Genomic DNA, 23,526 nt, shown 5'->3' on the forward strand with positions numbered 1-23,526 from the left:
TTTCATGAATCCCACGTGAAGCCTGTCGAAAGACGATTTCTGCACTCATATCTGCACTAGTTTCTACGTTAGGTTAAGAAATAAAGGCCAGTGTACTCGGACTACCAACTTCATACCAATTCATATGACAGGATATTTGTCAGGAGGCAGCATTTTGTTTTTGTGTATGCCCTGTCTGTCTGTGTATGCTAGCTGCGCTGTTTTCGCTAGCTACAATATACTGTACAAAATGTAGCATCAGACAACTTGCTGGAATCTGGATGCCCAGGGGCCTGTCTCATAAAGCAGTTATCTTTATTTTTATTATGTAGATGCCATAAGTCAAACCCAAAAGCCCCTGAAATCTGCAAAGGAATCTGTGTAGCCTAGTCCTGCTTGGTGGGACCAGGCCCATGTGTGTAGGTTCATAGAGCTGATGGTATGCGACTAGGTGAAATGTACATGGAAATTCTTGTCCACATACTTTTGTGTATGCTTGCTCTGGGACTGTTTTAATTAAGGGAAATCTTAAAGGGGCCCTCGATCGCAAAATTGATACAGCAGAGAATGCAGAGTAAAAACACTGGATCCATTTAAATTCCATGTCCCCAGCTGTAAGACATGGCGTGTAGTACTCAAGCAGAAACTGAGATTCAGAAACATGGGATGAAGTGGGAAGTAAATTGACGTTTTTATGTAATCCCATAGCACACAACGGTGTCTCCAACATGTCTAACAATCTCTCGTCAGCAGTTTGAATATGACAAATTACTTTTTACACAATGCCATAAAGAAATTCTTTTCCTAGTTTGTTGGTGAACTGGCTTAAACAGAAGCTCTGACCTCAACCCCATGCAACACCTGTGTACCTCTAAACACCCAAGGAAACTGTGTCAAACCAAATTATACTATTGAAGCTAAATCAGTAGTAGTATGGATTGATATCTGAGTCGTACTAGGTGCTTTAATCGGAATAAAACTTAATATCATAAATAGATCTTTTATATGACTTTGATTAAACTAGTCTTACATCTTCTGAAATGTATCCATCCAAGTCCTAAAAGGCTCAAAGACAACGTGTATCATTAATGTTTGTATCCTAAACACACAAGCATTTATTACATAAGATGTCCACAACTGACCACTGCCTTTAGACTTGTTTGATTGACCCTTTGCTTTGAGTTGACCTAATTGTTGCTTTTTGTATGGACTTATTCAGTCCTCTCGTCAGAAGTGAATGGCCCTTTTGTTCTTTATCAGACATCTTGAAATTGAATTGGTTCAAATGAGGTTGTTTTTCTGTCTGAGAATCACAACTTTCATATCAATTTCTTTGTGTTTTTGTACAAACTCCTTTCTTAAAGGTCAGGTCATGTGTTAAGCATGACTTTCATTACTCCTGCCAATATATCCATGTAATTGTTACTTCAATTCTAAATAGTTATCCAATCTTGAGAAATTAGCTTTATTTAATAGAAACTTCCATTTTGGACAAAAAACAAATCTGGTTGAAAGTCTGACACTGATTAAGTAACGAATCAAGCCCAATAAGGTGTCCATTGTCAGGAGTAAATGGATGACGGTGAGGCCAGAATGCATAGGATAGTTGACGCCGAGGAGTCCATTCCTAATTACACCTCGGACAGGACGCCTCGAAGGGCATTATATCGCCTATACCATGGTCAGCTGCCAAGAAAAAAAAATACTTATTAGGTCCCGAATAAATTTTACCAACGACAAGGATGAAGAAGGTGGCATTGGTCCCACCAGGTGCAACAACAGGGGACTCAAGAAGATGTCAATCACTCAGTCTAAACACACTCCCACAGCCCTGGTTACGGTCCAATCAGCCACATCAACTATGAACACCTGTGTGGGTGTTCAGGGCCTTTAACAACTAGACAAGCTAACTACTCCGTCATGTCATTATCAGTATCAAGATTGTCACAAACAAGTGATTGTGTATTTTCAGTTGTAGCCTGAAGAAGCAAGTTAAATAGCGAATGTGAGATGATCGCCTACATGGCAGCGGCATAAAACCACAGCAGGGTCTCATTTCAGGGGATCGGCCCTGTAGTTTTCAAAGTTAGATTCAATTTTCTTTTGTGCTAGATGTCTCTCAGTGCATTTACTGCCTAGTTTTTTGTCTGTTGATCTAATCTTTTGCGTTTTCTGTTTTATTTAATTCTCCCAGTGCAGAGCACTAAAGGTGAACAGACCATTTCGCTGAAACTACTGTACTTAGTAGGTGTCCTAACACATTTTAATGGACATCCTGCAGCCAATCGGAATAGAGTATATACCCAGCCCAGTCTAGTACAATGTATTTGTAAATTAACTCTTGATTTGCAATGAGATATCAACTTACAATGGAGACACATTTGCTACCAGAGCTAATGTCTAAAATGACCCATGAGTGTTGAGACCTTGTGCATCAGAGGACTGATATACACACATGTATAATGCTTTAACTACAATGCAATAGTTTAACTACATTGGCTGTGATTTATCAAGCTTTATTGCAACTACCCTAAGATATCACTAAGCTACAGATTTGAGTAAAAATAAAGACAGAGGAACTCTGGCAGGGAAAGCAAGTGACACTAGACTAAACTGTCCATCTCTATTAGATTAACATGCAGTTTGCACAAACATCATGTGAATCATAATGGAGTGGCAGGCAGAACCAGTCCAAACCACTTAACTACAGTTTTAATTGATTCAGGGGAAAGAACCAAAAGGTTGTGACTTTTCCTAAAATATCTGTCATAATGGCGTTTCTCAGTCAGGGATTAAAATCATTCCTAAATTTCAAACGATATTTTAGGGCTGCAACTAAAGCCAACCCACAGTCCAAAATCAAAAGGAATTTAAAGATACTATAACATAACAAAAGACAAAGACAAAAAAGAAAATGTTCACTTTTGAGAAGCTCTAACAAGGAAAGGAATCGACTTTTGGTTTCACACAGGACACGACCCCCGGGCTCCTGAGTGAAAGTCCTGTTTTTTGTGGTTCTTTTACTTTGTGACCTAATTTCCTCTCGCGATTACTAGCACAGCAACGGGGATAGCTAACGTAAATACCAGTCGTTATGAGCTGCTTGCACATTGACCAACATGTTTGTTATCTGAGCGAGGGTGGTCTGTTACTTTAATATTAGTTTGGCTGGAACCAAGCAGTTGTTTGTCTCTGACAAGAGTTCTGAATTAATTACAATGCTAAAACTTCAGAAGTACCATTGTCTCATAATGGAATAATTTGATAAGATATTTTGAGTGCATTGCATCTATTAATCAAGATGTGTTATGTGGTTTCACCTACTCTCTTTTTTTCTGCTGGTTGGTAAAAATAAATGAGTCTGTCTGCAGTCTGGTGTAATCACAGAATCCGAAAGCGGTTATGCCTTCGTTATTGCACTCAGTTTCCACAGAAATTCTCCTAGAAACAAACAAGAGGGACTTTCCTGACAAGGAAGTCTGCCACTGTTCTGTTTTTTTTTAACAACAATTTGACCCTTATTTATCAAGCTGCCTTAAATGTAATCTACACCTCAGGGAATTTGGAAAATAAATACCTAAAACTAAACGCTGAAAACTTGTTCTACCAGCTGCATTAACAGGTGTTTAGCAGGTAAAAACATCTGGTTGGTAAATTAATTTTATAAAATTGCTTCAGAAATGTTCTGCCTCTAAAATGGACAAAAATATTTCCTGCCTCAACTCTAAACACTGTTGAGAGGTTGAACAGCCAAACTAGTCTAAGTGCTGCCTTCCACCATCATTTCTGCTGGTGAAGAAACTTTAACTTGAATTTTTAAATGATGACTCAGCAGTGCTTAACAGGTTTCCTAAATGATGTTGTTTAATTAATTTAAAAACGTGGTTACTTCACACCAGTTAAACAATGAAAACATTACCAGTCTCTTCAACATAAAAACAAAAGATTCCAAACTGTTTCATTTAAAGTTTCAGTTCCCGGGCTATTCATGAACATACGGTGAGTACCTCTTCCCTGCAGGTCAGAGGATTTATGGCAGCCTCTCATACATGATACTCATGATTATTGGAGCAGATGGTGCTCCGGCTTTCTGGCAGAGATACAGTTTGAGGTAGAAAAAGGGAGTCATGGCATTTAAAGATAGATTCTACTTAAAATATTAACATGACCTGATACATCAAAAACCTTTTCTCAAAAAGGCTTAGAATAAAGAAAGCCACCAAATGTCTGCATGTGTTCTTGCTAGTTTGGACTTGGAAGAGTTGGTGTGTACATGCTGGGGGGACAAATGATAATCAACCCACAAGGTCATAGTTTTAATAATGAACATGCCCTTGTTGCAAGAATTGATACAACTTGCCTTTCTGTGATGCAACAAATTTCTTAATCTCTTTTTGCGGGAAATTTTCTTTTGTCTGCCTTACAAATAAGTAAATATTAGAAGGAAGTTATATGAACTAATACAAAGGGAGTTGTGTAGGTTAGATTATTCAGATTTGATTTCATAATAGACACCTTCTGGGAAACTTACAGTATATAATTTACACTTTATCTAATTTAGTTTTTCTTCCAGCATGTGCTCTGATAAAATAAAGAACAGTTTGTAGCACTGAGATTGCACAGACATAACAAAAAATAGTTAGAGCAACGTTAAATGACAGACTTATAGGCAGTTTGGTCTAAGTCGAGAAGTCTGTCCTCTTGAGAGCTGTCGCTGACGAGACTTCTCCCGACACACACACACACACACACACACATCACCACACACACACACACACACACACACACACACACACACACACACACACACACACACACACACACACACACACACACACACACACACACACCACACACAACACACACACACACACACACACACACACACACACACACACACACACACACACACACACACACACACACACACACACGATAGTAATTAAATCATACATGTCACATACAATTAAACAGTAAACACAACAAATACACTGCTAAGAAGTCTACTGTCTAGACGGTCTGCTAATGATGAACATTATTCAACATCATCATTTCCTGATAAGATAAACTATTTGAGAGCCATTCTTAGTGATAGCTGATACTTTCTCTTCATGCAACAAATACTAAAAGTGGTTCATTTTTATGAATTGGACCCCATACACAGTATAGTGTTGGCTAAAATGAGTAGTTAGCGTTAAGCATAAGCTTTGCTCTCCCTCTAGATTTACAAATCAGCAAATAAAATCAACTTGACAGTTGAGGTCAACAGTTCAGCGCAGACTAAATTAATTCATTGTACAAAAATTAAAGAAATGTCACAATCATTTACTTCGTACTCTGGTCAGGATGAACGCAGCTCTTTGCTGCACTGAACTGATGCCTTCAATTCTCTGAACTGCTGTGTATTATTTGTCTCAAACACCTGGTAAAGTTTTGTTTTTCCTTTCACTTTTATAAAAATAAAAAAATTCTAAAAACTAAATCTAGAATAAATAAACAAACTTGAAGGGCTCTTGAGACAGACCTCCGTCAAGGCATGCCCTTATCTCACAATGTCAATGCAGTGGGAATTTTCCCAGACGTGAAATATTTTTTTACGATTATTCCAACACCACTTAAATGCAGCACAAATGCCCTGTTTTGCAATGTTAACAAAAGTAAAAAATAATTGTGTGTATCTGCCGTGTGAATCAAAACAACAACAAAATGTAATGGGTTCTTCCTTGGCCCATGCTACACACTTTCACCATTCATGTTTCATGAAAATTGAGTCAGTAGTTTTTCTGTAAACCTGCTGACAGACAAACAAACAAACAAACAAACTGACAAATTGAACATAACGTATCTTCCTTGGCGGAGGTAATAATAATTCACAGCACACATTCTGATTTGTAATTAGACATATTATTATTAATGCACACAGAAATAGAAAAAAACTCAAATGATTAACAGTTGAGTGCTGTACGATCACGATCAAGCGTAAGAAGTAGTATCACAATCTACTACTACATGATATTCTTACAAATCATCAAACTTCAGAGCGACCAGCAGTCCTGTAAATGAAAGTTTCACTGAACACCGAGGGCTTTGTCGAGGAAATTGGCAAAATTCTTAGGCTGTCCGGGCAAAAAGGGCTGAAGAACAGAGAGATCCATCATCCTCAGTGTTTGTGTCAGTGTGCTGAAAGATTTAAAAAATAAAAAAAAAAGCTTGTTCCATTTATTTCGTTAAAAAACCTCACGTGTATAAACTATACATGTCAGAAACACATACCTGCATGTGCAGTACAACAAGTGCGAGTCCATGTGCAGCTGTCTGGCCATCTCCAGTTGGTGGTTGTTCATCAGCTTGTCGTTGACAACGACCAGCAGAGATTTACCGGCACCGAGCGCCTCCAAACAACTGCCTGCGCCTAAGGAGAAAAACATGATCAAGATCTTTATTCATGAGTAGAACTAAAGTCAGTCTGTGTTTTTAGTACTGCTGGTTTCTCATAATTTTACTGTTTATAAAAACACTTTGATTTCATACAAATATTTGAAAAAGCTTTAAAACTGATAACCCATTTCAGTGACTTATTGTCAGATGCATCAATGAAGGTGGAAAGCTCTGCCGATCAAGGTAACCAATAGTACACAACGAGGTGTCCTGATATATAGTATATAGCTATGGACAAGGTGGAGGTGAACAACACCATTACATGATACATCCATCCATCCATCTTCATCCGCTTATCCTGTGTCGGGTCGCGGGGGCAGCAGCTCCAGTAAGGGACCCCAAACTTCCCTTTCCCGAGCCACATCAACCAGCTCCGACTGGGGGATCCCGAGGCGTTCCCAGGCCAGGTTGGAGATATAATCTCTCCACCTAGTCCTGGGTCTTCCCCGAGGCCTCCTCCCAGTTGGACGTGCCTGGAACACCTCCCTAGGGAGGTGTTCCAGGAGGCATCCTTACCAGATGTCCGAACCACCTCAAGATACAGCTAAATAATAATGTGTTAGCATCATAACTTGGATTGTTTGTATGCAGTATAGCTTATAATAAAGTTCAATTTCAACAGTTGAAAAACTCTTTGGCATCATGGCATGTTTTTGCTATATGTTGTTGGAAGATTAAACCCAGGTGACGGATTACCAGACACAAGCGAGTTAAAAAACACTACTGCATGCTTTTGAAAATAGTCAGCAATATTATGAGGTGTTTAATTTGGGTTTTTTTGTGATCAAAGTTTCATTTATTTTTATATATTTAAGGGACAAACAGTGACAAACAATTACAAACAATACACTGAGACGGAGAATGCGTTCCAGGGGACAAAAATAAATAAATAAAATAAAATAAAATAAAAAAGATAAAAACAAAAACAAAGGGGGAAGGTGGGAGGGAGGGAGACAAAACAACACACGCAGAAACAGACACACACAAGACAAGGGACCAAACACCTGCGCAAGTTAGAGGTCTGGCCTGTAGCACAAGGCTCCAGCCCGCCCCCCACAGATTCAGAAATGTTCTGCCAAGTGTCCACAGTCTTTCCCGGCGCTCCATGCATGCGCGCCGTGGAGAGTTCCATACATACCACATCCAAATAGGAAAGGATCCACGTGTGCATACACAGGTCATGAGGCAGTTTCCAAGGTGTATAATTTGTTGTAAACTGGTTCAAATTGTAAAAGCATTCATATGATCTATTAGTCTCGTCCTCAGGTTAGATTTTAACAAACAAATGTGGTCCTTCCAGGCTTTTCTGCTTCTTTCTTGTTAATAAAAAGGCTGATGCAAGTCACGCAACTATGTGTTTTCAGTATAGTTTCTGAAATCTCGTATGGTCATTCCGTATGTAATTCACTGTTTAATAAACACTATATAGGGAATAGTGAGTGAGTGAGTGAGTGAGTGAGTGAGTGAGTGAGTGAGTGAGTGAGTGAGTGAGTGAGCGAGCGGTTTCGAACAAAGCAAAAGTCATGCAGAATAACAATCTTCATCTCTGCAACCCCAGTCTAACCAGCACTATGCACATGGTGGGACAGGAAACACATGAAATGACACCGCAATAGTTCAAATGCAAACAGGGTTCAACTATCCAATTCAATATTTAACATTTGGTTAAATATCATCCTGTTTTGAGTAGTTTCCTTGATGCCCTCTGGTGCCTTCATGTTGTATCTGACGCTCTGCTGTATTAATCATCAGTTTCCTGTTTAACGTTTGCACACTGCTAATATACCTGTTACTGCTTATCCTTTGACTTCGACAGAGTCAATAATGTCGTCTGTGCAGGAAATCTTAAACGGAAACTACCTGTTCTAGCTGATGCTTTTAATTATCATGAATGTGCATTATGTTTTAAAAAAAACAACAACATAAAACAGCTTGGCTTATGGAGCAGCACCAGTTAAGTGTGACAGAATAAAGAGAATGTTAAATTAATGTGGTTGACTCACCTGCGTGGCTGATGACGAGGTCAGCCTGCTTGAGGTCTTCTGCTATGGAGTCTTTGAATCGATAAGCCTGAAGTCTGATGTGTGGACAGCTGTGAGCAGCTGGAAGAAGAGAGCCTCTTCCAACCTGAAGAACCAAACGCTCATATCCACGAGCCTTCAAAGCCTGTGGGGAGAAAAAATAAGTCGTTATAACTACTTATTTGTGGTTGTTATTAATAACATTATTATTGGTCACACTTCATTCAGGTGTCGCTGAAATATTTGTTGTGAATAACCCGTGTTGTAACACCTGTGAGTGCTATGAGAAAAGATCTGTTGTGAAAAACTTATTTTTTAGTTTTAATTTTTCTAAAATGAATGACCTATATACTGTACTCAAAATCCAGTTAGTATACTACAGTGGTGGAAAGTAACTTAGAACATACCGTCAAATACTATACTTAGGTTAACTAAAGTATATCCATTGTTACTCTACGTTATACTTGTACTCCACTACATTTTAGATATAAATGCTGTATACTTTTTACTTCACCTAGGGCACTTAAAACTTACTTTACATCAAACGTATGACAATTTTACAAAATATGATGCAGTAAACAGTAATTGTAGGCTAGTGAAAATTAGCTCCACACCGACCAACCAATTTACAACATGCGAGTACTACTTCCACATTAAATCAATGAAAATTCCATAACATTGACTGGGGGCTATTCTGCATAAGGATTACTATTACTTTTATAGGCCTACTTAAAGTACATTGTGTTGCTAGAATGCGGGACTTCTACTTGTAATGGGTTCTATCTGATGTGGTACTGCTACTTTTAACACTTCTCTCTCCAGCGAGTGTTTATACCTTGCAGCTGGATAGCAGCAGGTGCCTCTTTTATCTTGTAACCAACTTTACTCACCTCTACGGTCTCTGGAGACGTGATGCTTTCAATGAGCTCATCAAAGCTCGTGGTGCCGACAGTAACAAACACTGTCTTCATGGCTGCTCAACTAAAACTCTCCGTCTTCAGGTTTTGCAACAACAACAAAAACACTCATTGACGTATTATATTAATATTTCGCAACCCCCGCACCACAGGCATACATACAGCTCATCCGCATCCTGCAGCCATAAACCTGACTGCTACTTCCGCTTCACACGGTGACGTCATGACCGTGATACAATGTGTGATGCTGTCACCTAGAGGCCTGGAGCTCTAACGCCTTTATACCGTTCTCATACTGTCTATGCTTTATACAGACAGCAATGTGTCTCTGGCTGCAGAGTGGAAAAGTACCCGTTCAAAGCTCAGTTTGAATGCCTCTGAGCTTATTTTCTGCACATGTATACATGACATACAATTGTATTAAAAAGTTTGGGTACCCCTGACAATTTCCATTTATAAATAATTGGGTGTGTGGATCAGCAATTTCATTTTGATCTATCAAATAACTGATGGACACCAATGTTTCAGTAGGGAAATTAGGTTTAATGGATTAACAAACAATGTATAATATGCATTAAAACAAAATTAGACTGATGCATACATTTGGGAGGTCTTTGGAGGTGGTCTGTGGGCTGTTTTGACCGTTCTCACCATTAGATTAGATGATACTTTATTCATCCCACAGCGGGGAAATTCCTTTGTTACAGCAGCAATTCTCTACAATGAAAGCAAAAACAAACAAACAAGTAAACACACAAGAAAAACAGGTAAACAATAGACAATGTGCAGAAAGGTAGACTGAAGCAAGGTAAAGTAAGGTAAGGTAAAGTGAAGTGGCACCATCATTCACCTTTGCCTCTCCGATGTTTTACTTGACCTGCCATTTCTGGCCTTAACAAGAACTGTGCCTGTGGTCTTCCATTTCCTCACTTTGTTTTTAACAGTGGACACTGACAGCTTACATCTCTGACATCCTATTTTTGTAGCCTTCCCCTAAACCATAATGTTGAACAATCTTTGTTTTAGGTCATTTGAGAGTTATGTTGAGGCCCCTACTCCAGAGAAGAGTCAATGAGAACAACAACTTGCAATTGGCCACCTTAAATACCTTTTATCATGATTGGATGTACCTGTCTATGAAGTTCAAGGCTTAAAGAACTCACCAAACCAAATGTGTGTTCCAATTAATCAGTGCTAAGTAGTTAAAGGTATTCAAATCACCAAAATTACAAGGGTGCCCAAATTTTTGCATAGCTTACATTTCACATCTGTACAGAGCCCCCCTGGGGTCAGCTGAGAAAAACTAAACCATGTGCACAGAATAAAAATAAAAATAAATAAAAAATAAAAATCCGTGCCCTTGGTTTTATAAACTGTACGAACGGATTCATAAACCGTAACCTCGGTTTTATAAACGTGAGCAAATTAGGAAAGATATTCCCTGATTTGCACTTCTGGGATCAATTACTCTGAAGCAAAATGATATTAAATCACAAACGACGCATGTTTCCGTATGAGGTTAACACTGAGCTATAAACAATTTTTTATCAAAACGAGCCGTCCTCCAACCTGGAGAAATAAGATTGGTCTCTAGCAGCAGCCGGGGGTGCTTAGGGACGGTCTATAAACTACAACACCGGCACAAAAATATCTTTTAATTTAATGATAAAATAAGGTAGTGTCTCCAAATATACCTCAATTATAACTTGTCTTCTCCTAGTACTTTTGACAAATAAGTTTGGAAACAGTTCCCTTGTGTCAAACGTTATTTAAAGACCATTACTATTTCAGTTGACATTGTGCTTATGTGGTTGTGTTTAACCAAATGACCACAGACTAACTAACACAAAGCAAATCCGCAGCCTGATCATATTCCAGTATATGCAGGAGAGCTAATAGGTTTCCAGAGCTCTACTAGGAGAAAAATGATTAGTCTGCTGTGTGAACTGTTTTTTACTGTACTTGATAGTTACTTTAAAGGGGACAGAGTACAAACACAATGCACGTAAGTCAATGACATAAGGGGGACATTTCTGAAGTTGACAATACTGAAGTTCATCCACACTAAAAAGAATTTAGGGAGGAGCATTCACTTGATGGGAAAGAGGCTCCTGCTGTGGTGGAAGTTAAAGTCAGGTTGAAGATGGGAACGATTCAACTGTAAGACAAAAGCTGCTGCATGAGAAGACAAACATTGAAGAGAGACTGGTTTATGGTGATGACTCAGATGACTGGAGGAACAGGAAATGTAGTGACATGATACTGTGATTTTGTGCAAAATTTACAAGGCGTTAAAGGCATTTTAACGTATTTTTTTTGTATGTTTTAAACGACCACTGCTGTAAGGTTTGAATATAAGAATAGGAAACACAACTGTCTTACCTTGGCGTCCAAATCTGAACACGAACATTGCCTAAACACCGGCGGTGTATAATTTCAAATCCGCCGCCAGGACGTTCAGTTGTCCCGACAGGAAACAAGATTCCAAACTAAAGCAGTTGTTGGTCACTGGCGGAGATAATGGTAATTAGCTCCAACTCAATCAGTTGCAACAAACAATTCAACTTACATATTAGCAACAATATTATAAAACAAATACTAAAAATCCCAAATCCTTAAAAAACAATGTCCAATAATATAATAGGAAGTAGTATTTACTGACAGAACCCGGTTTAGGGTCAACATTTTAATTAATAGATATCACCTCGAAGATTCACCAGTTGATTTCTTAAATTAAAAAATTTTTTTGGGGGATTACAAAATTTGAATGTGTGCGTGTTGTATGTTTAAAAATGTAAATGAGGCACTGTCAGATTAAATATGTGCTTACTTACCTACGGAACAGAAATCTGAACAGTGGAGTATGCCATGTTCTGTATTTTAATTTGTTGACACATTATAGTCAAAGGTTTTTAAACGAAGGAATTTTGGCTCTTTTTATCACTCCATAAATCAGAAAATACTCTCTTCAGGGCTCCATACTCATCGGCATGCCTTCACAGATACAAACACTAGTGTACTTGATCCCAATAACAAGTGTCCTGTAATTGAACATACTACACATGCACCATTGTGAGCACCAGGGAATCATTCCGAGCTACATTAACAAATGACTTTCTTTCTTAGTGATAGTCATGTGTTTGTGTTGAGATGACTTTGTTTTGTTGCAGCTGGCAGCCAAGTGGCACTGTGATGTTTTTGTTTGTATAGATGCTTCTGCCTACAACTCTGGACTGAGATAAACCCAGCAGGAACCAGGTCAGGAGACTCAAAATCCCCCCCCTTAAGGAGCTGGGAGGACCCTGCTGATTCAGAGACTTCACCAAGCTGCTGCCAGCTCAGTGCAGGATGCACGGGCTCAGCGAGCACAACCGCAGAACGAGAAGAGACAGCTTTGTGCTCTGTAGGATGTGGAAACTACAGCAGCACCATGTGTGACAAATGCAAGAAAAAAAAAAAAAACCTTGCTAAGCACACACCACGTCCACTCAACTCTGCCAGCCTGGTGCATGAAAACACATGAGGAAGTGGAAAGTGTAGCCTGTTTCTTAGAGTCGGTATTTTTGAACAATGTAGTTTCAGAAAAGATTTAACTTGTTTTCTTTTCGTCAGACACGGCCACAAACAAGTCTTAGTTCTTACTACTGTTACTGTAAATGAAATCTTAAAAACTACTATACATGTCTGTACTAGTACACCACCCAACAATAGATTTCAAATCAAATGGTGCACAATATGAGCAAGAAGTTAAAATATTGTAATGATTAAGAAATAAGTTGAAGTTATGAAGATCGTGAGAAAGAAATTTTGCAAAAAGTTTCAATGATTTTTTTTTTTCAAGACTGTATAAAACAATACTCACAATCCCACATGTACCTTGAAAGTTGTTGGTCTGTAGCTGTTCCTCATGTTCATAGTGGCTGTAAATTGATCACAAACTTTAACACATACTTACTTCACTACTGTAATATTGAGTGCTAAAGCCTCATAACTTGCACCAAAAGAGGTCTGTTGCTTTTGTCCCTCATAACCCTGTTTAACTACTGTTATGTAGCAACATTATTTTTATTCACTTGTAGTCATGCTTCTGGCCACCTGATGCCAGTCCAATATTGTGTATATCGAGCAAAGATAATACTGTAAATGCGCCCAATGACAAAAGCAGAAAGGCCAGCATGTTTATTACCAAATGACAACAGCTTTTTATATATTTACGGAGAAAAGAAAGGAACATGAGACCTGGGTGCAACAGAAATTATTTAAGGCTCTGTTAAATCCTCAGCTTCGAAAACTAAACAGTGTACCATATATCCTGAAAAGTCACAAAAAGCGAAAACTAGTAAAAAAATTAAAAGTTTAAAACTGGCTACCCATGTCGTTAGTTTTTAATAAATAGGTTACTATAAGAAAAAGAAAATTACAAAGTTAAATCTGATTAACTGTGCCAGAACTTTTATCAAACCACATTGCAACGGGAGTTATTTGATGACAAGAAATCACCGTCTCCTGAATTTAAAGCAACACAGCTCATGTACTCAAACACAAATATGTACTGTGAGCTTCCTTTAGTCGTTCCAAAAAAATCTTTCTCCCACAGAGACTCCTCGAGAAAGCTGAAAATGGAAGAACTGCGTCCACGCGATTCATGCCTTGTAGACATTTTGACAGAATTCAGGCTAAAAACAGTAAAATAACTCTTCCTTATCACTTCAACTTGATTTAGTAGAACATTTTCAATTTTGAGCATGCGTGTTTTCAGATGAGTTTAGCAGCTTCAGGCTACTGCAATAATAAAAAAAAAGGTAAATTCTTGATGTTACAGGTTTAATGCACAAAGTTGAACATCCTGTCTCAATTTCCTGAAGCTAAAAAAAGAAAAAAGAAAAAAAGAATCATTGTACACGCTACTGTAGTTTGTGTCAGTTAAAATAACTCTAGACATGATTTTCAAAATAAAGCGAGCAGCACCTGTGCAGCAAACTGGTCGAAGTATGCATGCTTAAAAGTCAAAATGTTTCAATAATATGAATTACTTTGTCAAATTCCAAACTTGAGACATAATACAAGTAATAAAGTATATAATAGTGATTATAACAGCTTTAAAAAGAAGCTGCAACGTCATAAACACTCCTGCTTATTTCAGGGATACTTCCGACTAAAAGGAGAGAAAAGAAAAGTGAAATTCACTGATGATCATTCTCGCTCATTACAAGTCCATCTGACTGCTTCCTGGGTCATCGCAAAGGCCGTTAAGGTTGCAGCAGAAACGTCTTCTAACAGTTATGATATCAAAAATAGGGCCGACGTCTTTCCTGTCAGATGCTCTGTGATATAGTCAGAAACCACATTGAACAGAAACTTTACCAGCTGTGGTAAGTTTTTGTCAGTTTGTCCCCAGGTTCATCAAAATCCTTGTGGTGATCCAGACAAATGATGCATCTGTATAAAAAAAAAAGAAAAAAGGAGAGAAAACCCAAACAGCTTATTAATACAACAGGTTCAAATGGCTTAACTCCGTGTACATCTGTGTGGTGAACACAGGCAATTTCTCTCACAGAGTCTACTTCCTGTTTTGGAACATAATTTCTTTTTCAGGATGTCACATTTTCCTCTTTCTCTGGCTCTGCTCACAGGACTATCTACTTCACTGGTCTCTACGGTCCTGAGCTGCTCATACTGTTGTGTTCATCATGCCACATACTTTCTGCGATCTTATGATAACAGGCTAAACCAACGGATTGCACGGAGCAGCACCACCCACTTGTCTTTCTCACTTCCAAATGAACCGCTCCACTCCCTCACACTGCACTGAAACCCCACACAGTCATCCATTTGTCACTTTTCTCCTCAGCTTGTGAACCATTATACACAGACACTGCCGGGACATTTAATCACATTTTGTAAATTAGTGAGTGGCCAACTGTGCTGTGCTTATGAGCTCTTTGGGGCAGCCTGAATATAAACGTGACCATGCAAAGGAGGATGGGAATTGCAGGGTTTGTACCTCTTCCTCACTGTACCACACAGGCTGTGCAGCACTGTTCCTGCTTCTCCGGCAGCGTGGAATAATTCATCTGTCGGACGATCTCTGCAAACAGCTCGTCCACCATAGTCTTGCTCTTGGCAGAAGTTTCAATAAAAGGGCAGCCCCACTCTTGAGCCAGAGCTCGTCCATCTGAACCAGCCACTTCACGCTCAGATTCCAGGTCGACTTTGTTCCCGACCAGGATCAACGGCACCTTCTCGAAACGTTTCACTCGCACTATTTGGTCTCGCATTGGTCTGATGTCCTGAAAGATGAAAAAAAGAGAAGATATGAGTGCGCGTTTCTCATGAAAACCGCATGCTGTTTGTAGCACTCAGTATGTCAATATATTATTTTTCCAATTTCATACGACTTTTTCTTAGCAGCTTTTCAATATGCAGTTCATCCTGAAAAAGTGAGGAAATTAGGTACAGTCAGATGGTGGTGACACAGCTAAAAAGAATATGCATTAATTTTGCTTTGTAAAGTTAATTTGCCAACGTCTTTCCAAAGTGCCAGGTTGATTTTTGGTATTGCATCATTTCCTTTTAGTACAAAAGATTTAAGTACACTATTTTTGTTTACTAACTGCAAAAAAAGTATACACTGAAAATTAGAATATATTACATATTGTTTACAATTAGCATGCAGTATGGAAACCAGGACAAAGCGTATGTCATGAAACATTCCCTGGCATTGCGTCATCATAACAATGATCCTGTCTCTATTGAACCTGTAGATCATAGTACTTTTTTTAGGTTTTTGTGGCATTTCACTATTTTGAGTTTTATATTAAACACACTCACAGTTTAGGCAAATTAAGAAGTTTTGGTTACTATGAGACAAATGTGTGTCTTACTTTTCCTCTACACTTAACCACATATGAACCTGTTTTGCAAGTTGGTAGTTAGGTAACTGTTTGTCACTCACTCATATGTTTCTGTGCAGTTTTCTTGAAAAACCTTCATGGCTTACTTGCACGAGGTTTAATGTCTATAAAATAGCTTCAGACTGAAAACTGACCACTTAATGGTGCAGTGTAAAAACGTATCGGATTATTCCTGTGGTTTTAGAAACTTTTTAGGCATTTTTTATTACAATTATAAATATATTCTGACGTATAGTCAATTTTTGTTCTGCAATTCACCAGATACCACAGATGCCAATTCACCATGAGATCCTATTCTAAGACTACTACTGAACCGCTGGCTTTAAATGGAAGTAACGTTACGGGTTATTTAAATCAGATTAATGTCCGTCTTTGGATAATAAAGTAACATTTGGATGGTGCAGGGCTCTGCAATCAGGTAGCATAAATCATACTCCAGTACAGCGTTTAAATGCTGTTGTTAACAATGAACAGTTGAAGGTGTGTGAGGAGACATCAGGTACCTGGAATGACTGCTGGTTGACCAGGCTGTAGACCAGGATGAACCCCTGTCCGTTCTTTATGTACAGATCTCTCATGGAGGCGAACTGCTCTGTCCCCGCAGTGTCGAGGATCTCCAGCACGGAGGGAGACGAGTCCACCTCGATCTCCTTTCGGTAAAAGTCCTCGATGGTCGGGTCGTATTTCTCGATAAAGGTGCCGGTGACAAACTGGACGGTCAGCGCGGATTTGCCGACGCCGCCGCTGCCCAGCACGACCACTTTGTATTCTTTCATTGGGGCGGTCAAGGCAGGCTAACTTAGCAGCTAACGACTTAGCCTCACTGCTATACTCGCTGCAGAAACATTTATCAGGCCTTTTAAAGAGTTAAGAAGCGAACTCACAAATGCTAGGCAATATACAATAACTTCTCTTCCTTCATATAAACCCAGGTGTAGCGCTCATACTAGTTTTTCTTACGTTGCCTCGCTACTTAAGCGAGTAAAAGTTGTTGTCCGTTGATGTTAACTCTGACGTAAGCTAGCGTTAAAGCTAGCTCGCTTCTGGCTAAATTCACGCTGTCCCATGCTCGAGCCTCAAACCTTTACATCCGATCTGTTAAACCACAGGTACCCGGGTCTCATCGACGAGCTTGCTGCCAAGCTACAGACCGCTAGTCACTGTGATACACATTACACTTCCTCTACAGACAGCATGCCAATTCCTGCACACACCATGGATGTGTTAAGAGAACGACACACAAGCCCGCCGGTGTCGCAAAACGCAGCACTGTCTGTCCGTCCGGGCCTGGTTCTGGTTCCGGCCTCGGCACTCGTGCGTGCTATCGAGGGACACACCACAGATTCAATATTATAATCCGGGGGTCCATTGGCTACAGTTTGTTGCTGCTCCAATGTATATTCGACTCTGTGTTGGGGAGGTTTGCTTACAGAAAGGAAAGCTTTTTCTACCAACTGATTTCCTGAAGCTAAGAGTCTGGTTTCCGCTAACGACACCAAGACTTCCGGTGGGACTGTTTTCAAAATAAAAGCCTTTGCTACATCAGACTCGGAATGAGATGTATTGCCAAAGTAAGTATTCACTGGCAAGGAATTTGCTTTGGCGTGTTTGTTGCATACAATAAACATTTGAAGAGGAATAAACAATAGAGGAAAATACTTCAACAGTCAAGAAAACAAATAAAGAATAGAAGTATAGCAATTAAAATATACAGGCTACCTGTTTAAGAAAGAAAAAGAAGGCTGTACGTTTTTCAGCAGGGTGTGCAAAATTATTAATCAGGAGATGTACAAAGTTCTCATATATTAAATATTCAGTATATATAATATGGTCAGGGATAAAAAGTCCAGGATTTGTGTTGATGTAGTGATTCTGGATGGGGGGTTAAGAGTCCCAAGTCATGGCAATGACACTGAAAACTGGAAACATCTTCACAGGTGCTGCAAAACATGACTCCTATCACCAAGTATAATTTGACCCTATGCAAAAGTTAATTTCAGTCAATGGTAGTCAGTTTTTGAACATGTTAATAATTTACTAAGGAATGCCAAATGTATAACCATGTATTTTTTGTTTACTATTTATTTTAGTCAGATGTTTTGATTGATTTAAGGTCATGCAATAAAATCCCACAGGAAAAAAATTAAATAACACAAGATAAAAACATTTGTTGATAAATGTCCTTAGTTGTGTACGCATATCACATAACTGCAATGTTCCTGGTTTGTTTTTAGCTGGGGGAAAGTTTGTTGCCTGCCACAGACTTCCAATCTTCCCTCTTTCTCCTCTCTATATTTCTCCTGTTGCTACAAAAATAAAGGCAGTAATCTTAAAAAAAACTAATTATTACACTTTATTACTGAATGATAAATGTTAAATGTATTGCTAAATGATAATTGTTGGTGTTCAACCTATACTTTGTTCATGAAAGCTTAAATGCTCTAAATTTCGGTGAGCGGATGTGTCACAAGAAGTGATTTAACTTACACTCTCTAACCACCAGTTGAAAATCATGTTTTTTGCTGTCCTCCCGTGGAATATCTGCTCTCCTCTTGCTACAGTGATACAGACGTGTGTGCCAAATGACATTGCGGTTATGTGGAGTTAAAGATGCAACAGGCTTAAAACGACGGATTCTCAACCTGTTATTACAGTAGTCTTCACAATGTATTCAAGATTGATAGGTTGGTACGATTCATGCTTTTGTTCCATTTGGTTTTCTTTTCAGCATATGGTGCTTAAAAAGTACTTCCAAAATTAATTTGTCAAAAACAAGTTGATAAGTTTTCCCTTGCAAGTAATTTACCTTGGTGTATTTGGTGTATACAATTAACATCTAGCCATCGAGACCAAGGAATGGAGAAAGAGTCAGGTCCAAATGGCAAACTGCAGGCACAAGATACAGGATTTGAGGGTAAGTAAATCAAAGGAGCAAAGTTGGATGGAATGTGACTAATTGTGAAAGTATTAGTATTAGTATTACGCTTAGTTGAAGAAGGACCGGGTACATGAAGCAGAGGCTTTGTGGGTGTTCTATCTTCTAAACAGCATGGTAACTTCACTTTTGTGAATGAAGGTGGTTGTTATCAGATTTGGCTCCCCTTCCTATGTCACAGATGCAAGCTCATTTACATACCGCCCGCCATCTGACTATCTCTACCTATGGCTTGAGAAGTACCTTTGCAAAGGTGCACCATATTTTTCTCGTAAGCCAATCAGAACAGACTGGACTTTTCAGGAAGGGGCTTACAAAGAGGGCCACTAAAATTGAGCGTTTGAGACAGAGGGTGAATACAGGTATATTCAGACAGACAGTATACAAAAAAATAATGTTTTTTTGAACAATAAAGAATGTAAACCATGTTCTAGTAGAAACCCCAAATACAAGTATCAACCAGAAATTAGCATGTATCTCTTTAACTGACTGGAATTGTAGTTTCCTATACAATATTGTCATATACTGTCAGTTTATTTTCATGAGACATTCATGACTTCCACTGTCAATATAACCTATAGTCATATATACCATCAAGTCATACACAGGTGAAAACACACAGTCCAGGAGACAAGTAGAAAAGGTCTCTTTAAAGGTGACAAAAAGATGACAAAACATACCACAAGAGGATCACAATTATGTGTTTTATTAAAGGTCAAACAGAAATGCAGAACTCATCATAGGCACAGTAATTTACTCTTAATTGCTATACACTGCAACATAAATTGGCATGTAGCACAGCAGCACATACAAGCACCACAAGCAGAAAACAGAGTGAAACAATTGATGACTAAGAAACAGCAGTCACTCTCACATCTGTCCTAGAGTGTCAGAGAGAGTTTTTCATATGGCTTAGTCCTGAACAGTCTTTGGCCCTCATCATCTTCTATGGGTTGCCATTCAGTCTGCGATTGTACCCAATTTAATACACAACAACAAAGGATTTTAAATAATGGGAATAGTCTTACACACACACACACACACACACACACAGTTAATAAATGTGCTGTTTAAGTCAATTTAAATGTAGAGTGTAAAAGAAAACTACATCTCGCATGATAAAGGCACAATTACAAACAAATCATTTTAAAATAATGGCAACAATAAATCAATTTCCAAACAAAGTCACAGTCTTATTTACTTGTTTGTCACTGGAAACCCACAGTATGTTAAGTCCACTCCACATGTGGAGTCAGAGGGCTGTGAACTGATTTACCAGGATAACTCAGTCAATCCACCACTAGGACCTAAGTGCCATGGCAACAAAATCGCTGGCTTTATTAGCCGTTGAAGGACGTCACATGTCCAAATCTGCAGGAACAGAGTTGTGTAAGGATGTTGCTGCTGCTGCAAGAATAACGTTAGAAAACCAGGTTGTTTGCAGATTTAACTAAAATCCTGAGGAGAATTCAGATGTATTGTTGTTTTGGATGATGACAACAAGAGAGCAAAGAATAACTCCTTTCACAAAATGACAAAGGTCAAGGGAATTAAAAACCCTGTGAACACATCTGACATCCATGTGCCTCTACAGTCTGAGTTCTACATATGCTCCTCTTTTCTTCCTGGCTGATTTTCAGCCTGCAGGTGGAGCTACTCTGTGATTTTTGACTACATTACTGGAGAGAGGAATCCACCTGCACTCATGTATTCATGATAAGAATTTAAGATCAAGGGTTAGTACTGCTTTAATATATATATTACAGGCTGACTATTTCTTCTAATCCACCTCTCTTGTTTGATATTAGGGTCAGATATTACAGTATATTCACTGAAAAAAAGGCTTTTTCAAGCAAAGTATTCATGGTTTACAGCTAGGCAAAGTCATGCTTGGCAAAGAACAGAGCTCTAGCAAACAAACAAACAATAGGAAAAGATATCTCAAAGCATTCTTTTATACCGTAATAAAATGATAGACATACTCATATCATTAACAATACACTGATTGGATTTTTCATCAACTCTTTTATCTATATTTATTCAAAATAAATTTTGAGTATTTTGACATAGTTATGTACATAAGTGCAAACAAGGTGAACATCACACATTCGTAAACACCTCAGCAAGGATCGACATCACCCAGCACAGCTGGGCAGAAAGAGACCTCTGAATCACCCTCTTGGCCAAACTTAAACAGAACTCACTAATAACCCCATACCGATACACCTGAACGAGGGCCATCCAGTCTGCAGGAGGTGAACAGTGAGAAATGCTGACTAGTTTGATTTTACAGAAAAAGATGAAAATCTTTCAATAAGTCCAAAATCCTCTATACCTTCCTGACAGATAGGTGTTTGCTTTAAACGCCAAAGTCCATTGTTATTTCTCAAAAACACCATGTACAAGAACAACAACAAAAAAAATTAAGGTCAAACAAACAAAACAAAATAAACACCTGATCTCCCCTAAGGACCTTTGGATATTACAAGGATTTAAGTTTCCCATACAAAATACGTAATCACGTTGCAACAACAAGACAAACTAATTAGACATTCCCTTTTTGAATAAGTTAGTGATGTTATTTATTTCATATAACGTGAAAAAAATCCCAATTAGGGTAATAGAAAGGTAGCCATGTTGTCATTTTGTTGCCATAGCAACAGCTATTATCAATAACAATGACTCCATCATTGTGTACAAATGATTTTCATATTGTATTTTTTTTCTTCTTGACCTACACAAACTATTAACTATGTATAAATGATTTTTTTTAATTTCCATGCTGTCTTTTTTATGTCGGTTAAAAAAGAAGGAGAAGCTTAACTTACCATTAATACATGTCACTTTCATACACAGCTATCGCATCTTTATACAGTGATCAAGAAATAAGGCCCTTTGTTTGTGGCCCGGGCAATAGATGTATGCTCAGGACCGAATTAACTGTCCATATGCTAAAGGATCTGGTCACTTGACACAATGATCAGAGCATTTTGCATATTTCAGAGATATGATTCATGACTGTATAGGAAAAACTACAGTGAGGCCTAAAGGAATTCACGTAGCCTACAATAGAATGAGAACGGGAAAGATGTAAAAACAAAATTGTCAAAATTCGCTACACCGCAATTCCCCTAACTAACACACTCATCAATACATGTGTCTAAATGTATTTAAAAATTCAAATGCCTTCAGAGGCACATTTTGTTAATCAAGTATTCTGTTTTTTTACCAGCTAGAAAGCAGTTAATGAAGGCATAATGATGTGAGGGGGGAGACGAAGGCTAAAGGGAGGGGTTTTCTTGGCTGGACAAAGCTAGTCTCTAAAAAAGCTGTAAGATTTAGACAAACTAAATTGTCAGGACATTCGAATCATCAATTTCATCGAGTAGGAGAGACATATTTCTGTTCAAAGACTGAAAATGTAGCTGCTCAACAGACTCAAAAACAGGAGTAAAGGAGAAGTACGTTTCTCTACCAAAAAGTACATGTGTTTACAGATGTACGATTCTAAGCATCTAACAGGCGACATCATGTTTTATCCACCATGGAGGCAAAAAGGAAATGACCGTTTAAATAGATAATTAAGCATTTTGAGAAACATGCTTATTGATTTTCCTTTAGAGGGTTGGACAAGAAGATTAATATCAATCTCCTGTCTGTGCAGTAAATATGAAGCTTGAACCAGAAGACAGTTTTTATGAGCTAAGCTCAGCATAAAGACTGGAAACAGGGGTATAAGCGTGCTTAGCTCTGTCTAAAGTAGAGCGAGAGCAGTATATCGGCCAATATTAGTTTAGTGTAGATATATCGTATTGGTGTTTATGCTATGTGGTAATGAGTACGTTTTAGAGATGCTTTTATGTGTATTTTAGCCGTTTCTATTCTGGAATAGTCTTTATTCTAAGGTAAGTATCTGCAGATTCAAGGTTCATATTTAGCAAAAACATGAGTGCAAAATTGGTCTTCTCATCTAACTCTAACTAAAACGAATAAGCGCACTGTTCCTTTAAGGGACACATTGATACCAATTCAATGTGAACTTAAGGTAGCACAATGATTGGGCCTCCCAGCAGGTAAAAGGCATTCACCCACCCAAACCAGGGTCAATTCCAGGGAGCTGTACTTCCATGTTGCCACCATTGAACACACTTGGCTGTGTTAATGGGTGGTAACTGGTGAGGGATTACATCTGTGTCGCAGCACTACTAACTCCTACTGGGTGGTCTGTCTACACTGTTGCTTCTGTGTACAGCCTCCCCAGTGGAAAAACAAATGCTAAAAAAGGGTAGCATGTCTATTTTTTTTTTTTTTTTTAATTTTGC

General features: G+C 38.5%; 2 protein-coding genes and 1 long non-coding RNA gene across 3 annotated transcripts in view; 1 reads left to right on the forward strand and 2 right to left on the reverse strand.

Moving 5' to 3' along the window:
* LOC116697122 (uncharacterized) overlaps positions 1 to 20,237 on the forward strand; it is a 22,203-nt gene extending 1,966 nt beyond the window's left edge. The window contains exons 2-4 of the long non-coding RNA XR_004333923.1: positions 10,394 to 10,397; positions 15,767 to 15,780; positions 20,227 to 20,237. This is a non-coding gene — a long non-coding RNA (uncharacterized LOC116697122). The remainder of the gene's footprint in view (positions 1 to 10,393; positions 10,398 to 15,766; positions 15,781 to 20,226) is intronic.
* On the reverse strand, positions 5,865 to 9,591 carry zgc:92907 (UDP-N-acetylglucosamine transferase subunit ALG13 homolog). Its single transcript, XM_032528446.1, has 4 exons — positions 9,329 to 9,591; positions 8,421 to 8,583; positions 6,253 to 6,391; positions 5,865 to 6,159 (listed from the first exon to the last, which is right to left on the reverse strand). Exons 1-4 carry the CDS (start codon positions 9,407 to 9,409, stop codon positions 6,048 to 6,050), a joined length of 495 nt encoding a protein of 164 aa, XP_032384337.1. The 5' UTR covers positions 9,410 to 9,591; the 3' UTR covers positions 5,865 to 6,047.
* Positions 13,504 to 17,772, reverse strand: rap2c (RAP2C, member of RAS oncogene family). The gene is made up of 3 exons (XM_032528445.1): positions 16,773 to 17,772; positions 15,360 to 15,645; positions 13,504 to 14,794 (listed from the first exon to the last, which is right to left on the reverse strand). Exons 1-2 carry the CDS (start codon positions 17,043 to 17,045, stop codon positions 15,367 to 15,369), a joined length of 552 nt encoding a protein of 183 aa, XP_032384336.1. The 5' UTR covers positions 17,046 to 17,772; the 3' UTR covers positions 13,504 to 14,794; positions 15,360 to 15,366.
* Positions 20,238 to 23,526: the final 3,289 nt, after the last annotated feature.

Source organism: Etheostoma spectabile, chromosome 10 (genome assembly GCF_008692095.1).
Source record: "Etheostoma spectabile isolate EspeVRDwgs_2016 chromosome 10, UIUC_Espe_1.0, whole genome shotgun sequence".
Lineage (NCBI taxonomy): Eukaryota > Metazoa > Chordata > Actinopteri > Perciformes > Percidae > Etheostoma > Etheostoma spectabile.

Coding starts and splice junctions, on each gene's coding strand:
- zgc:92907 (XM_032528446.1), bottom strand. CDS start 9,409: ATGAAGACAGTGTTTGTTACTGTCGGCACCACGAGCTTTGATGAGCTC. Junction 8,584..9,328: donor CGTCTCCAGAGACCGTAGAG/GTGAGTAAAGTT, acceptor TTCTCCCCACAG/GCTTTGAAGGCTCGTGGATA. Junction 6,160..6,252: donor TTGTTGTACTGCACATGCAG/GTATGTGTTTCT, acceptor TAAATCTTTCAG/CACACTGACACAAACACTGA.
- rap2c (XM_032528445.1), bottom strand. CDS start 17,045: ATGAAAGAATACAAAGTGGTCGTGCTGGGCAGCGGCGGCGTCGGCAAA. Junction 15,646..16,772: donor TCAACCAGCAGTCATTCCAG/GTACCTGATGTC, acceptor TTCATCTTTCAG/GACATCAGACCAATGCGAGA.